Source organism: Procambarus clarkii, chromosome 52 (assembly GCF_040958095.1).
Source record: "Procambarus clarkii isolate CNS0578487 chromosome 52, FALCON_Pclarkii_2.0, whole genome shotgun sequence".
NCBI lineage: Eukaryota > Metazoa > Arthropoda > Malacostraca > Decapoda > Cambaridae > Procambarus > Procambarus clarkii.
The window spans coordinates 31812899-31830761 of NC_091201.1; the positions used below are offsets into that span (position 1 = coordinate 31812899).

General features: G+C 41.2%; 1 protein-coding gene across 5 annotated transcripts in view; it reads right to left on the reverse strand.

Moving 5' to 3' along the window:
• The window catches only part of Tsc1 (tuberous sclerosis 1 protein hamartin), a 30659-nt gene extending 22372 nt beyond the window's left edge, over positions 1 to 8287 (reverse strand). Inside the window, exons 1-2 of one of the 5 annotated variants that reach the window (XM_045750667.2) lie at positions 8178 to 8287; positions 6312 to 6483 (exon numbers count right to left, since the gene is read on the reverse strand). In XM_045750667.2, the coding sequence (XP_045606623.2) occupies positions 6312 to 6478 (167 nt within the window). In that variant the 5' untranslated portion in view covers positions 6479 to 6483; positions 8178 to 8287. Of the gene's footprint in view, positions 1 to 6311; positions 6484 to 7837; positions 7995 to 8081 lie in introns of those variants that run through there. The other 4 variants (XM_045750668.2, XM_045750669.2, XM_045750670.2 and 1 more) reach the window with 4 other exon arrangements.
• Between the last annotated feature and the right edge of the window lie 9576 nt (positions 8288 to 17863).

Below are 17863 nucleotides of genomic sequence, written 5' to 3' on the forward strand. Positions count from 1 at the left end.
CAATCAAGGTAACATCCAAGGTGAACACTGGAATGTTCACCTTGGATGTTGTTCACTTGTACACCAACTAACAAATGACAGCAAAATCATTATCGCTATCGCGTGTCAATGGATATCTCCACACCTCGTCAATGCACAACCTTTCACAGCTCTTCCAAGTACTAAAAATGTACATATTTGTATATTTAATTTTTCTTACATTTTGCATATAAATATTGTCATACAAATAATATTTGGAATTTTAATTTTTTCGCACAGGCAGGAGGAATGACTTTTTCAATAGCCGCACATTAAAGGTTAATAACAAATTGGCCCAAATACTGTACACCAATTCTACAACCAGATTTTGATATGAATTCATGTAAGCATTTGCTGTAAAATGGTGGCTGATGCCATTTAGTAATTTACATATGTTTGTGCTTTTAGTAGTAAGTACTGTTATCAAAGAATAGTTTGGGTCATGGGAAACAAATCAATGGGTCTGGTTTGGAGAAACTTTTTTTTTTGTCTAGTTTTAAGTTTGAAAGTGGCAAGTTCTTGCAGGTGGAGATTGGAATTTGGCTTGGAGGAGGTACAAGAAATTTTATTCCGAAAGTGTTTGAGATTCTCTCTTGAAATACTAGTTTTCTCTCATCAAGATGTCACAGAAAATCTTAGACCTCGATACTTATCTGATTTACCCAAGGGGCACTAACCCTAGTGGACTCAACGAGGACAAGAAGCTTGTCAAAGGTCCCCATCATTTGCCTTTATCTTTTCTAGGTACAGTATATTTTAAAACAGTTTTGGCAGTTATTGCTTCGGTAGGTAGGTGGTTCCATGGGTTAAAAACCTTGTGGGTCAAAAAGCATCTCGCTGTTCTCAGTCCTACATTGAAGCTTGTCGAGTTTGAAACCATTGCTCCTTGTTTGCATTAAATCTGACCTTCTGAAGAAAATATCCAGATCAATTTGTTCAGTATTAAAAGTTTCAATGAGATCTGCCCTGTCATGTCTGATTTGCAGTGTTGATAGCCCTGTGGCCTTCAAGCATTCCTGGTATGGGAGATGACTGGGCTCTGGAATGGCTTTTGTTGCCCGGTGTTGCACCTTCTCCAGAGCATCTATATCCTTCTGGAAATGAGGTCTCTTGTTTGGATACAGTAATCCAAATGGGGTCATATCAGAGATTTATACAGTTGAACCATTACCCTCTTTTCCTTTTAGTCAAAAGTATGCTTGATTATCCCAAGAGTTTGGTTAGCTGTTCTGGCTGCTGCACCCACCTGTTGAGCAACTTTTAATGAGCGGTGGATTTTGACTTCAAGGTCCTTTTCTTCATCTATCTGCTGTAATGTAATGCTACTTTTCAGCTCGGCGCGTGAGCACCGCAGACATCTAGGAAAGGCTCTTGACGTTTCGGGCGAGCATGCAGACACACTGAAATGTGTATACTCATTTAAGTTTTCTCACCTTAATTCTCGTGCTACGTCGTTCGTTTTGGCATCATTGCGTGCGCAATAGAATTCCCTACAGGAATGTATGCATATAAGGCCCAAAGGCCCCGCATAACCACCCCCCCCACAGCAAAGCCTAGAGTCGGCAAACCGTTACCCGTGAGCAAGCACCAATTGGTACACCCGCAATCTAATGTGTATACTCGTTTCGGTTTGATACCATCATTTTCGTGTTAAATCTTTCATTTTGGTATCAAATTGTTCGGAATATAAAGGCATGCATTTTAAAACTAGTCCCATAATAATAGAATAAATGGAATTTTAACAAATATTTTAAGTTTTGGACACTCATCACCACAAAAGTATTTATAATCTTTCCAGTGTTCTGACCTCAATTGTCAGGCTACATCGTCATTATGGTATCATATTGTGCGCAATCTAAAGGCGCTCATTTTGAAACCAGTCCCAGATTGATCGGATAAAATTTAGATTTTTAACATATTTTAATAATGGACGTGAGCACGTGTCTGCTGCTCGGACACGAGAGAAAAATATCAGACGCACTTGGACGCCTACGTGCGCGATAGTGTTAACACTTTCAGCCGTCATTGACATATTGCATCCATAAATAACTACGGAGGTTTGGCAGTGATGCATTTTGCATCCAAAATTAAAATATTTGTTAAAATTCCATTTTCCCCCTGGTCATTATAAGACGTGTTTTAAAACGTGTGCCAAGTGCTTCCCTTTTTTTTTTTGTTCTGTGATGGCTCATGTGGCATCACGGCACCGCCTGCCATGCAGTAGACCCATTGTTATCGTGTCTACTCTCGTGACTGCCACGGCCTCCCCTTGCGTCCAACATGTGTGCCCGTTCTGGCTATTTTTCCGCAGCTATATTTGTTACTGCCTTTATACACTATATTTACTCCAAGATGGATAGTGATTAAGAAGAGAGCCATGCCAGGACGAAAGCAGGGAAAGAAACACGTCAGAGAGAAGCCAAATAGTGTTCACCCACACCAACAAAATTCCAGGGGCCAGATTCACGAAGCAGTTACGCAAGCACTTACAAACTTGTATATCTTTTCTCAATCTTTGGCGGCTTTGATTACAATTATTAAACAGTTAATGAGCTCCGAAGCACCTGGAGGCTGTTTATAACAATAACAGTTGATTGGGAAGTTTTCATGCTTGTAAACTGTTGAATAAATGTAACCAATAAATGTAATCAAAGATTAAGGAAAGATGTACACGTTCGCAAGTACTTGCGTAACTGCTTCGTGAATCTGGCCCCAGGCTTTTAGTTAGAATTTCTGATCTTGAAAGTGCCGAAAGTGACAGTGATGTAGATAATGAGGTGGCTGAAACTGAAACAGCAGGTGAGGATGAAATTTAAAGTGAGGGGAGTGATGTTGATACTGCCACATGTGCAGGGCCTTTTCTGGGATCTGACCTGCCCTCTGGGATTTTTAGTTATTTATTATGCAAGACTTGCCGACATTTATGGTACGCATCACAAAGCATGTCCAATGCTTCTAACACAAACAGTAAGTGGGATGAAGTGAGTAAAATAGCTTGCCAGATTTTTGTGACTGACAATGTTGATGAGCATTGTGAAGATGCCAGTGATGAGAATGCACTGGCAAACAGGTAAATTGTGGCATGTTTTTTTTTTTCAATAATTTTATGACTGCGATACAATATGAATTGAGTGCAAAGCATTTTCACTCATAACAATAATGCCATTCCCAAAGACAATCAAGACAGACTAATAAAAGAACATCCATGGAATATCTCGCACATAAATGCAAAACATTATACATTCCTCAGAAAAATCTGTTTGGATGAAGGCACAATGTCATGGAGGGGCCATCTAGCTTTCAAGGTCTATAATCCAAATAACCCTGACAAGTATGGAGTAAAGCTGTACATGTTGGCTGAATCGCATACTGGTTACATCTATGATTTTGAAGTGTATGCAGGAATTGGGAAGAAAACAATTCAAACAGTTATGGGCATGATTGAACTACTGAGGAACAAAGGTTATCATTTATGTATGGATAGCTACTATCAGTTCAACTGAGTGAAAAGCTGCTTGAACAAGGTGTATACACCTTTGGTACTCTCAGATTGCAGCATAGTGCACCAAAAGATCTTCAGCTACAAGCAAAGGGTAAACTGCCAGTAGATAAAACTATTCTGACAAAAGGACAATTCTTTTATAATTCTGTGGAAAGATACACAAGTTGTTTCACTCCCTGTGTTGTTCTTCCATTTGCTCTTATATGCCCATATCCCTTTAGAGCATTCTATTGCGAATAATTTGATACCAAAACGAATGACCTAACACGAAAAATTGAGGCGATCAAACTGAAAAAGAGTACACATTTGAGTGCGGGTGTGCAGATGGGTGCTCGCTCATGGGCAACGCTCAATGGATTTTCTGGTTTGTTGTGGGTGGCGCATCTGTTTTACCTTATACAGTATGCATATAATTCATTCCTTTAGAGGAGCCTATTGCGAACAATTTGATACCAAAATGAACGATGTAACAAAAATCGACGCGAGAAAATTGAAAGGAGCACACATTTTAGTGTGGTTGCGCACTCATGGGTAACACACTGCCGATTTTAGGGTTTGCTGTGGGTGGCATACTGCGTTTTTTGACCTTGTATGCATATATCCCTAAGAGAATTTTATTGTGAACAATTTAATACCAGAATGAACGACATAACACGAAAATTGAGGTGAGAAAACTTAAAATAGTACACATTTTACACCTGGGGGAGGGGTGGGGCGCACACGCTGGGCAGCTCGAAGTGTTAAAGTGGTACGTTGTGAGAAATGCTTTTTCATATCTAGGAGTCTATGACTCCTCCATTGAGTTCCATATCCACCAAAAATTAACAATTCTTCTCTAACCAGTGAGAGGCACTTGAAAAGGTGGAATGTAGTAAAAAAAAATGCTATGGATAAGCAAATGACACTAAAGAGCTTTCATGAAGTTGAAGTGTTAATTCATTAACAAAGGAAGTAACAATTATTTTAACTTAACATTTTAAACAGTTCAATGTAATTCTTCTTGGCTTGTGAGCAAATCGATTGGTAACTTTCTGTAAAATTCTGGCTTGCTCTGAAGATCATGTAATAATTCTGTATATCTGACAAATCTTTATAATCATAAATATTCCACACATTTTTATCATTTGAAAATGCAAGACTTTGCACAAACTGAATTTACAGTTTGGGTTAATATAGCAAAATAAATGTGTGCAGCATTACATCACCTCTGCAAAATGAACTGAATTTCTTAATTTTAGTGTTTACTAGATGATAGATAGTGCAGTATACTCTCATAATACTGTATTATCTCCTTCAAAACAAAATTAACAGACTAAAAAAATATATATTATTTGTAGATTTTTAAACATATTATTCCAAAATGGTAATGTCATCACTTGAAATTTTAAGCACTGCACTGCACCAAACAAATGCTGTTTTAAGAGTTGTCATTTTTTTTTAATTAGGCTATATTTTAACGTTTTTTAATATTTTCACTGCATTTTGAAATGAAAATAGTCGAGTTTGGAAACATTTTGACATAACTACCTGTTTATAAAAAAAAAAAAAAAAATGTTCTTAACAATTGCACTATGAAGTTTTTGCCAAAAACAGGTGCGAAGTGCAGGGTTAATGAACTGGTAATGCTACAGTGCTGCCGGACCCTTCCCTACTTTTAATAGGGGAGGGGGCACCTGGGAGAGTGCCGTGCTTACGTCGTTAAAATCTCTAGCTAAATTGTTTTTCTCAGTGAAAGTAACGTATTAGGGACGAAACATTACAGCAACGGAATGCTTTCCACAATATATACCTGGGTCTCTTGTGGTACAGTCGGGTTTGTTCTCAAACCACAATCAAGAATTTCAGGTGAAACAGAAAAGCTTGGTCACGTTTCCTAACACCTAATGTACCTGTTCTCCTAGCAGTAAATATGTACCTATGAGTTAGTCAGCTTATTATGGGGTTGCATATGGGAGAGGGGCCAGTAATTTGTCCTTGGAAGGAAGAGCTTGATATAAGCCTAACGTGTATATATATATACACATTGGCTGCCTGTCCAACAATAAATTATTTAATTATACCTGTACTGAATTATGAATTTTATTAGATCTGAACCTCATTTACATGGTTTTGGAAATATGGGAGTAACAGTTTACAATTTATTTGCCTTCATCTATGTTTGGGAGTGGTATATTTATTCTGTAAGAGGGCGGAACAAGGTTACTGCAAATTGAATGTCGTATAGTATATTTGAACAGATTTTCAAGCAGCATATGCCACTTGAAAATCAGAAAAAAATAAAGAATGCTATACACTAATGAATTAAAGATGAAGGGACGACGACGTTTCGGTCCGTCCTGGACCATTCTCAAGTCGATTGTGAGTCAAGTCAAGTCAAGTCGAACATTCTCAAGTCACAATCGACTTGAGAATGGTCCAGGACGGACCGAAACGTCGTCATCCTTTCAACTTTTAGTGTGTGGTCTGGTCAACATACTTCAGCCACGTTATTGTGACTCATCGCCTGCATAATGAATTAAATATGTAAACTAAATAAAAAGATTTTAATTTGGAAGGGATTTTTTATAGGGCAATGCATAACTTGGCTTCTTGGGAATACATGACACTGGTTTTAATACCATTTTCTCATCATCATCAATCATTATCTGATGCAAGTTCTTTCCTTCTCTGAAAACTTTATATAGTATGTACTGTAATATCTTAATGTTTCAATCACAATTACTGTACACTTGTATCCCTACATTTATCACTAGCCATTTTCTTCTAAAATTTTAAGCAAGTCTCACTGTACCTGTTTGATACATAGAAGTATTCTAGCAGGCCGTTGACAAGCCAGGCCTCACGAACGCTAGCGAAGGTCTCCTTCAACAATGCCCGCACCTCTTGGTAGACATCATCCTGAGTACTCTCCAACAGTCCCAACACATCAGCAACATTCAAGTCCCTCACCTCTGCCATGGTCACTGTTAAAGTAAGAGCTCATATTTAAAAGGATGTCAGAAAAAACATTCTCTGCCTTAATAGAATTTGAAAATCCATCTTGCCTCCAATATGGAGAATCTTTATTAAATAAATTATTAAGAGATTACATCCAGTATGTGTAATAAAGATCTTATGCTTTATCATCACTTGCACAAAGACTCATTGCCAAGACATGATATTCAGGTGTAAATGAGACCAATAATAAATCTAGCCACATAGGGCGAGCATCAGCACTGTAGGGAGTGGGGTGGTTTGGGCTGGGCATCAGCCCTGTGGGGAGGGGCAAAGGTCAACCTGGCATTGGCACCTGGAAGGAGGGTCGACCTTGCATTAGCACCCAAGGGGGAGGGGGGGAGTCGACCTTGCATTGGCACCTGAGGGGGGGGGTCAACTTGTGGCAGCTAGGTGGACCCCCTCATCTTGACAGTGGTACATGGGGAAGAGGGGAGGACCAGGGTGTCGGCACCTGGAAAGGGTCGAGTGCACCAGGGTGTCGGCACCTGGAAAGGGTCGAGTGGACCAGGGTGTCACCACCTGGAAAGGGTCGAGTGGACCAGGGTGTCACCACCTGGAAAGGGTCGAGTGGACCAGGGTGTCACCACCTGGAAAGGGTCGAGTGGACCAGGGTGTCACCACCTGGAAAGGGTCGAGTGAACCAGGGTGTCACCACCTGGAAAGGGTCGAGTGGACCAGGGTGTCAGCACTTGGAAAGGGTCGAGTGGACCAGGGTGTCAGCACCTGGAAAGGGTCGAGTGGACCAGGGTGTCACCACCTGGAAAGGGTCGAGTGGACCTGGGTGTCACCACCTGGAAAGGGTCGAGTGGACCTGGGTGTCACCACCTGGAAAGGGTCGAGTGGACCTGGGTGTCACCACCTGGAAAGGGTCGAGTGGACCAGGGTGTCACCACCTGGAAAGGGTCGAGTGGACCAGGGTGTCACCACCTGGAAAGGGTCGAGTGGACCAGGGTGTCACCACCTGGAAAGGGTCGAGTGGACCAGGGTGTCACCACCTGGAAAGGGTCGAGTGGACCAGGGTGTCACCACCTGGAAAGGGTCGAGTGGACCAGGGTGTCACCACCTGGAAAGGGTCGAGTGGACCTGGGTGTCACCACCTGGAAAGGGTCGAGTGGACCTGGGTGTCACCACCTGGAAAGGGTCGAGTGGACCTGGGTGTCACCACCTGGAAAGGGTCGAGTGGACCTGGGTGTCACCACCTGGAAAGGGTCGAGTGGACCTGGGTGTCAATGTGGACCTGAAAGAGGGTTGAGTGGGGGGGGGGGGGGGCTGGCGTAGGACCTGGTGTCAGCACTAGGAAGGAAGTGGGAGGTGTTAGACCTGGACACTGACGCCAGCGGTCAAGCTGAGAAGACAGCAGGTTGACAGTGTTGACAACCAGGTGGTCAAGTGGCGGGGCAGCGTACCAGGAGGTGCTCGTGACTGCCACACTGGTGGCGGTAAACAAGTCAGTGGGCTCAGGTCCAACCCATGCCCCTCTTTCCCCCACCCCATCACCCCTCCCTCCCCCCTACCTCACAACCAATAATACACCGCCTCGTTTCTCGACACTGGCAACACAAACCTCCACCAAACCCTTCCTCGGGACCAGTGAGCTGTTGGTGAGAGTCGGTAATGCTTTATGGCGAGGCGTTCATTCATGTGGAGGCCCCCAAAATACCTGTTATTTTCACATGTTCGCCGATGGGCTCCGTCACACTGCCATCGCTTTAAGCCACAGAAAATCAGCTGTTTGTGCTGATATCACGGCAGCCAACTGTTTGACTATTTTGTTAGTTGCTATAAAAATGACTGCAAATGCATCGTTTTAATATATATTTATATGAGTGTCCTTTAAAATCCATAGTATTTATTATATTATTCATATTATCAATAAAATGCACAAGTTGATGCAAACTTGAGAATACAAAAACATTATATTTCATGTTCTGTTGGTACGCTTGGACACTCAGACTTCGAAGCTCATATTGTAGACAAAGAAATCAGACCTGAATTTATTTAATTGTGCGCTCTACGTATGTTAGAGAGACAAAGTTTCTATAGAATATGAAGGACAAAAATACAAAATACTGAATAATAGCCAACTAGCAATTGATTGTCAAGGAAGAAACGCGTATCGTCACCTAAAATTTTCGCGAACTATAAAACTAATGAAATTTGACGAGAATAAATCCCCTTAGTTACAAGGATTATATGTTGCTTTTACGAAGTAAAGAGGCATTATTTTCTTTACAAAAATATTATTTGATATATGGGATCAGAATAACAAATCAAAAATTACTATTTCTGAGGTCGAACGAAACGCAAAATAGATCATTTTTTTAATTAAACTATAAAGTATAGTTTAATTAAACTATAAAGAAAATAATGTAAAAAAAAATAATATTAATTCATTGTGTCGGGGGACAGGCTGCCAGTATATATATATAAATATATATACATGTTGGGGTTATATCAAGGTTCCCCCTCCAGAAGGCGGCCCAAAAACAAGCTGACTAACGACCGGGAATCTACTTAATGCTAGGGTAAACAGGAGCATGAGATGATAGGAAATATGGCCATTTCCGCCCCGCCCAGGATTCGAACCCAGAACTATCGATTGTAAGTTGAGAATGAGCCCTACTATACTACCGGGACCCTTGGTATATAGAGCACACTTGAAGGTGCGTGAAGTTACGATATTTACTTGAGGGCCACTAATTAACCCCAGTGGCCTCGACGAGGACAGGAAGCCAGCGGCATGTCGAGGGCCCCCCATCCCCCCTCCAATTGCCTTGATGATCTTATCCTGGTATATTTTAAAATTCAACACAGTTTTGGCAGTTACGGCTTCGGCGGGTAGGCGGTTCCATGGGGTCAACTGTGGTTGAAAAAGCATCTCCTGTCTCAATTCTACATTGTGGCTTGTTGAGCTTGAAACCGTTGCTCCTTGTCTGTGTTACATCTGACCTTCTGAAGAAAATATCCGGATCAACATCATCTAACTTGTTCAGTATTGTATTTTAAAAGTTTCAATAGATCCGCCCTGTCATGCCTTGTTTGCAGTGTTGATAGCCCTGTGGCTTTCAAACGTTCCTGGTATGGGAGATGACTTAGCTCTGGAATGACTTTTGTTGCCCGGTATTGCACCTCCTCCAGAGCAACTATATCTTTCTGGAAATGAGGTCTCCATGCTTGTATACTGTAATCCAAATATGGGGCCCACCAGAGATTTATCCTGTTGAGCCTTTACCTTCTTTTCCTTATAATCAAAAGTACGCTTGATTATCCCAAGAGTTTGGTTAGCTATTCTTACTGCTGCACCCACCTGTTGAGCAACTTTTAATGAGTGGTGGATTTTGACTCCAAGGTCCTTTTCTTCATCTAATCTGCTGTAATGTAATGCAATTAATTTGGTAGTCGTCGCGTGGGTTGTTATGACCCCACATGCAAGGTTTTGCATTTGTCGATATTAAAAGGCCTTTGCCATATTTTGACCATTTGTGAAGTTTATGTAGATCTCTTTGTAAGGCTTCAATATTGTAAGGTACGATTATGTTCCGTTGTTGAGTAGATAAGATACACAGTGTTTAGTGAGATTCGTATTTATTGAGTAGCCTAGATTACAGTAGTCGGTTGTGGGCATTGTCGTAGATGTTCAAACGGAGCTTGGAGCAGAGCAGAGAGCTGGGTGAGGCCGGAGTCGCGGAGCTCTGTGTGGAGAGTGTGGCAGCTCGATGGGGAATCGTGAGTGTCTGAACTCGATGGGGAGCGAGAGCCTTGTAGCTTGATGCGATGGTAGTCTGCTGTCTGTCTGCTCTGTGTCGAAGCTTGTACCAGCTTGAGGTCGATTAGAACTGTACATGCCGAGTGCTATATTCTTGAGGTTGAAGAGGCGAGGTAAATCCAAAGTGTCTGTACTGGAGTTATCTGAATCATTGTGGAAATTGTACTGTTGGCTATTTGATTGATTGATAAAGATTACGATTCGATTGATAAAGATTGATAAAACTGATTGAATTGATTCGATTGATAAAACGATTACGATTGATAAAGATTGTTACGATTCTTCGCGGCAGGGGATCGTATTCCAGGGACCTGCCCGAAACGCTACGCATACTAGTGGCTGTACAAGAATGTAACACCTCTTGTATATATCTCAAAAAAAAAAAAAAATTAAGCCATCCAAGAGGTGGCACGGGCATGAATAGCCCGTAAGTGGTACAATTTTTTGTTCAGTAAATCTTTTCAGTGTTCTGAGGTCGCTTTTAGTCGTAAAGCTGCTATCGCGGGGAAGGATACTGCTTGACAGTATTTATGAGGGTGTCCAGCTGCTGGACACCTTTTTTGACCGAAAGAGTGGCTGTGTTGATGGTTTCAGAGTGATTACTGCAAGATTCGGGACTCTTAAAGCTCTTCTGAGGTCGTTGGTTGCTTCACATTCCAGAAGATAGTGAAGTAGTGACTTTTCTGTGACAGTTTGGCAGGTTGGCTATTCACTTCAAGCTTGCTTATATTTGGTGACTACACCTCAGCTTTCTCCAATAAGATAGAAGGATGAAAGAACTGTTACCTGCTATCTTGAGCTATCTTGAGATGATTTCGGGGCTTTAGTGTCCCCGCGGCCCGGTCCTTGACCAGGCCTCCACCCCCAGGAAGCAGCCCGTGACAGCTGACTAACACCCAGGTACCTATTTTACTGCTAGGTAACAGGGGCATAGGGTGAAAGAAACTCTGCCCATTGTTTCTCGCCGGCACCTGGGATCGAACCCAGGACCACAGGATCACAAGTCCAGCGTGCTGTCCGCTCGGCCGACCGGCTCCCTAACCTGTAATTAGGGAAAAGATTATAGCTTCTGTAATTAGTGCTAATTAATTATGCCATTAAGCTAATGAGAGACTGGAGCGAGTATAAGGTTTACTCGCTACAATATCATTATCATTACCCACTTTACCATAATTTTAAAATATTTAACATCTTCAAGGATTTCACTAAGGGTACTAAATGCTGTCTGGGATTGGCGTTTGTTACTGTTCTAATTACTGATTTATGTTGAGTAATAATGGGTCATATAGGCAATTTTGTGTTGTTCCCTAGGCACAAATACCATAAGTGAAGAAATATGGATAGATGAGTGAATAATGCAAACAAGCCTGAATGGTCCCCAGGACTATATACAACCTTCGGCAACATTCTTAATTTTCCGTTTTTTGTTGCACTGGTACAGAAGACTGACTCTTGTCAACCCGTTCATGAGTGAATAATAAAGTGCTACCAATACTGAGCGAGACATATCGGATTTTAGAGAGAATGTCTACTTTTTTCGAAACATTTTTGTTTTGTTTTGAATATGACAATTTAAATTCAGTTTATTATGTGTGAACAAAAATTAATGTATGGGTTTGTGAGCCCCTTGAGGGACCTTAAATAGACGAGGGTAGAAATAGCCCAAGTTACTTTATCCTTTTAAGATGGTATTTAATTTTTTCAATAAACTTACTTTAACTTAAACCAATTAATGAATTACATTATCTGTCATTATTCCAGCCTAATTTTTTGTCAATTAAACCATTAAACTGTAAGTCGATGTATACAGCTTCCTATATTATACTAATTACAGTACTTATATAAAACTCTGAAGCTCTCGACTCTTTCGAGGAGAGCTTATTAAATATAAATTTAAAAGAGATTATTTTAGACAATATAAAAGATGGATGTCAGATCAGATCATTTTTTGTAATTTTTAGAGCAAATTCCAAAATATTTTATGTAATTATTTTAATATTTCACATTGTTTAACAATTATTAATTTTTGCCAAAATAAACAATATTTAAGAATGATAATAGTTTACAAATATTTATAATTTGTTTACTCTTGTGGTATATCAATGTCATATTTAAAAAAGGCGCTAAAAATATTCTTTGGGGGGAGGGTGAAGACCATTAATATAATTCATAATCCAACCCCTAGCAGGTGTATTAAACCATTATATATATATTGATTTAGACAGCATACATTTATTTCAGTATTACTTTAGCAATATGTTCAAGCTTTAGAAAGGAACATAGGTAAAATGTTAATATTAATTTAACCATAATGCACTCTGGTTTAGTTTAGTTTAGTCTCCCAATGCTACGAGAATATTACCTTCGGCAACATTCTTAATTTTCCGTTTTTTGTTGCACTGGTACAGAAGACTGACTCTTGTCAACCCGTTCTCGCACTTTCTTATAGTCAATATTGACTTATTAAATACGTGTATATGTGACATACTAATTTATCTTGTCAGCCGGTTTAGCACTCTATCATAATACTTACTTTCTTACTTTCCCACAGCTCATCTCAAGTCATATTCTATTATAGTTTTTCCCTGGAACACGACCAGAAAATAGGGTGTCAATGGGAAACTCTGATATTTTAATTCAAGTACTGGTGCCTGATGCACTACTTCTATTCAGAATAAAATAATTAGAAATATATGTGAAGAAAATATAAGCCGTTCAACCTAAATTCTGGTAAGTGTTACCAGTAATATACAATGTTAAAAATTATGTAGTGCAGTGATCAGCAAAGTCAATCCCCCAATATATGTGTTCGATTCTCACGACAGGACAGTTCAAGTATGTTTATTGAGATAAGCAATATATACATCTCAAAGGGATAGAGTAGCTTAGGCTATTTCTACCCCCCTCTACTTCAAGTCCCTCAAGGGGCGCACAAATTCAGTGAGTACAAATAGACAAATAGCATTACAAGAATCCCATTTAACATTGCAGGTTAATATAGTAAGTACAGCATATAATTGTTACACTCTTGGGGCAAAATTCTTGTAGCTCCTAAGTATACTGTCTATCATACCATTATCACACATCCAAACAATTTGATGTGGTACACTACTTATTTCCTTATTTCTATAGTTTTCAATAAGTTGACACTCTAATACATAATGTTCTAAAGTGTGGGCGTGCGGCATACTACATAATTTACATTCCTTATCTTTTTCACTTACATCAACACCGTATTGCCAAATATATTTGTATCCTAATCTTAATCTCATGTAAATTGAATCCTTCCAAGTACAAGAATGTAACAACTCTTGTATATATCTAAAAAAAAAAAGAAGTAGACTTTCCTCTACCATAGGTGAAGGACGAATTTGCATTTATTATTGAATAATTCTTAAGTGTGTTACTACTGTCCACCATTGCCATTCTCTTTATCATTTCTTCACCCTCTTGGATCATCTTGATTCTTATTTTTATTTGTTTCAAGGTTAACTGACATACAACATCAACAAGAGTTTTTTCAGTGGCTCTCTTCGCTGTCATCAACTACCTCATTCAACAGTATTCCCACATGTGAAGGGATCCACATGAATCTTATTTTATACCCAGTTTTTTCTAATTTCTTAACATTCTCTCTACACTCTATCACAATATTCTGATATACTGGGCTTCTGCTATTTAAAGACTCTAACGCTCCTCTGCTATCAATAAAGTTCTGTTGGGGGAACTGAGTAGCACTAGATACAGTGCGAGATTCAAGCACTAGATAGGAAACTATGAAGATAAAATTAGGTATTTCTTGGATTTATTTTTAAATGAGGCAAAAGTTTGAACTTGACAGCTTTTCAATTCATTAGGGAGTGAATTCCATAGATCAAGTCTCTTTATTTGCATAGTGTTTACACAGATTAAGTTTGACTCTGGGGATATCAAAGGAGATATTTATTTCTGGTGTGGCGATTATGTGTTCTATTACATCTGTCCAGAAAGAGTATCAGAACAGGGTTTGCACTTAAGAAAATGGTTTTGTAGATGTAATTGGCACAAGAGAATGTGTGGAGTGAATTTATGTTCAGCATGTTTAGGGATTTAAACATGAGAGCTGTGTGTTTTCTGAAAGCAGAGTTTGTTATTGTTCTGATAGCAGATTATTGCTGGGTAATTATGGACTTGAGGTAATTTGCAGAGGTTGAACCCGATGCACAGGTATCATAAGTAAGATAGGGATAGATTAGTGCATAATATAGTGAGAGGAGAGCAGAGTAAGGTACATAATATCTGATTTTAGAGAGTATACCAACTGTTTTAGAGACTTTACTAACTGTTTAGTTAAGTGGGTTTACCAACTGCATAACTGGGCTGCAACTGGCAGTTGCAAATTCTAGCAAATGCAGTTGCAACTTACTAGCAACCGAGAAGCTGCAAAAATATCCAGTAGCTTCAGTTGTAAATTACTAGCAACTGCAGTTGCAACAATTCCATGCAACTTGCAGTTGCAAATGTTTTATTATTAATATTGATGCTTAATAAAAAGGTATATCGTCTATGGTGTTTTGTTTCACCCGACGCACAAAATACACAATGCGAAACAAACTAACTGGGTTCGAACCAGGTCGGGATAGCAGTGGTTGGGCACATTTCCTATCACCCAGCAGTAAGTAGGTACCCAGAAGTTAGTCAGCTTGTTGTGGAATTGCATCCTGGGCAGTGTCAGTAATTATAGCTGGGGGGGGGGGGAGTTGTGACCTCAATATAAGCCTAACGTGTATGAATACACTTAGGCTGCCTGTCCCCCAACATAATGATTTATTATTTATGAACTAACTTTAATATAAATTAATATTTATATTAATATTAATATAAATTAATATTTATATTAATATTAATATAAATTAATATTTATATTAATATAAATTAATATTTATATTAATATAAATTAATATTTTATTAGAATTTGGAGACGTTAGTCAGCTAAGAACTTAATTTAAATAAAAATAAACCTACCACATGGATATACATGTGGTTATACAGGTTAGGTTATATACAGGTTAGTTTTATGTGTAGCACAGATGCCTTTTCACCTACAGGGGCCTACAAACCCATGAAACCGCCAACCCGCCGAAGCAGTAAATACTAAAACTGTGTTAAGTTTTAAAATCTACCAGGAAAAGGTCAAGGCAAATGAAGGGGGGGGGGAGGGAAAGACCTTCGACAAGCCGCTGGCTTCCTGTCCTCGTCGAGGCCACTAGGGTGAGTGGACCTCGGGCAAATCAGGTAAATTTAAAACATAAAATACAAGCGGGTTCATTCTTGACTCACACTCGAGAATGTATGTCAATGTTATAACTCATTATAAAGCAAAGTTTAAAAAAATAGTTTATATTAGTATTCATACCAGCAAGACTGAATAACAACTAATGTTTGGAGCAAACGAGAATGAGTTACAAGGTATCCCTCAATACATGCGAGACAATCAGAAATTACAACCTAAAGCCCCAGGCGTGGATGAAATTAAATCCAAAATCGTAGAGGAATCGGCGGAAGAACTGTCTACCACTGAAACGGCTAGGCAGAAAATACACCACTGACCCCTGATTTTATCGAGCCTTGACACTACCGAGCCCTGACACTACCGAGCCCTAACACTACCGAGCCCTGACACTACCGAGCCCTGACACTACCGAGCCCTGACACTACCGAGCCCTAACACTACCGAGCCTTGACACTACCGAGCCCTGACACTACCGAGCCCTAACACTACCGAGCCCTGACACTACCGAGCCCTAACACTAATGAGCCCTGACACTACCGAGCCCTGACACTACCGAGCCCTAACACTACCGAGCCCTGACACTACCGAGCCCTAACACTACCGAGCCCTGACACTACCGAGCCCTAACACTAATGAGCCCTGACACTACCGAGCCCTGACACTACCGAGCCCTAACACTACCGAGCCCTGACACTACCGAGCCCTAACACTACCGAGCCCTGACACTACCGAGCCCTGACACTACCGAGGCCTGACACTACCGAGCCCTAACACTAATGAGCCCTGACACTACCGAGCCCTGACACTACCGAGGCCTGACACTACCGAGCCCTAACACTAATGAGCCCTGACACTACCGAGCCCTGACACTACCGAGCCCTAACACTACCGAGCCCTGACACTACCGAGCCCTAACACTACCGAGCCCTGACACTACCGAGCCCTAACACTAATGAGCCCTGACACTACCGAGCCCTAACACTAATGAGCCCTGACACTACCGAGCCCTGACACTACCGAGCCCTAACACTACCGAGCCCTGACACTACCGAGCCCTAACACTACCGAGCCCTGACACTACCGAGCCCTAACACTACCGAGCCCTAACACTAATGAGCCCTGACACTACCGAGCCCTGACACTACCGAGCCCTAACACTACCGAGCCCTGACACTACCGAGCCCTGACACTACCGAGCCCTAACACTACCGAGCCCTGACACTACCGAGCCCTAACACTACCGAGCCCTGACACTACCGAGCCCTAACACTAATGAGCCCTGACACTACCGAGCCCTCACACTACCGAGGCCTGACACTACCGAGACCTGACACTACCGAGCCCTGACACTACCGAGACCTGACACTACCGAGACCTGACACTACCGAGACCTGACACTACCGAGCCCTGACACTAATGAGCTGACACTAACGAGCTCTGACACTAATGAGCCCTGACACTAATGAGCCCTGACACTAATGAGCTCTGACACTAATGAGCCCTGACATTAATGAGCCCTGACACTAATGAGCCCTGACACTAATGAGCTCTGACACTAATGAGCCCTGACATTAATGAGCCCTGACACTAATGAGCCCTGACACTAATGAGACCTGACACTATCGAGCCCTGACACTAACGAGTCCTGAAACTACCGAGCCTTGATTCTACCGAACCCCGATACTACCAAGGACTGATACTAACAAGCACCAGGCACTAACTGTACCCCTGACACTACCGAGACCCAGACACTAAAAGAACACCAAAGAGCAGGGAGAGATACCAGAGGGTCAGGAATGAGTACCTCAGAGTGAGGAGAGAAGCAGAGAGACAGTATGACAATGACATCGCGATTAAAGCCAAGACCCAACCAAAACTGCTACACAGCCATATCAGGAGGAAAACACCAGTGATGTAATGTTTTGTGATGAAACTGAGAAAAGGGAAACACAGATACACAGAGAATGACAAGGAGGTGAGTGTGAAGAACTTGTACGTTTATGTTACGTTGTTTGCTAGATGAGATACACAGTGTTTAGTGGGTTTCATATTTATTTAGTAGTCTTAGATACAGCAGTGTCGTAGACATTAAGACGGAGCTTGGAGCGGAGCAGAGAGCTCAGTGAGGCCGGAGTCGCGGGGCTCTATGTAGGAGAGCGTGGCGGCTCGATGGGGAACCATGTCTAAACTCGATGGGGAGCGAGAGCGTCGTAGCTCGATGCGGTCCTAGTCTGCTGTCTTCTCTGTGTCGAAGCTGTAGCGTCTTGGGGTCGATTAGAACTGCATACACCGAGTGCTACATTCTTGG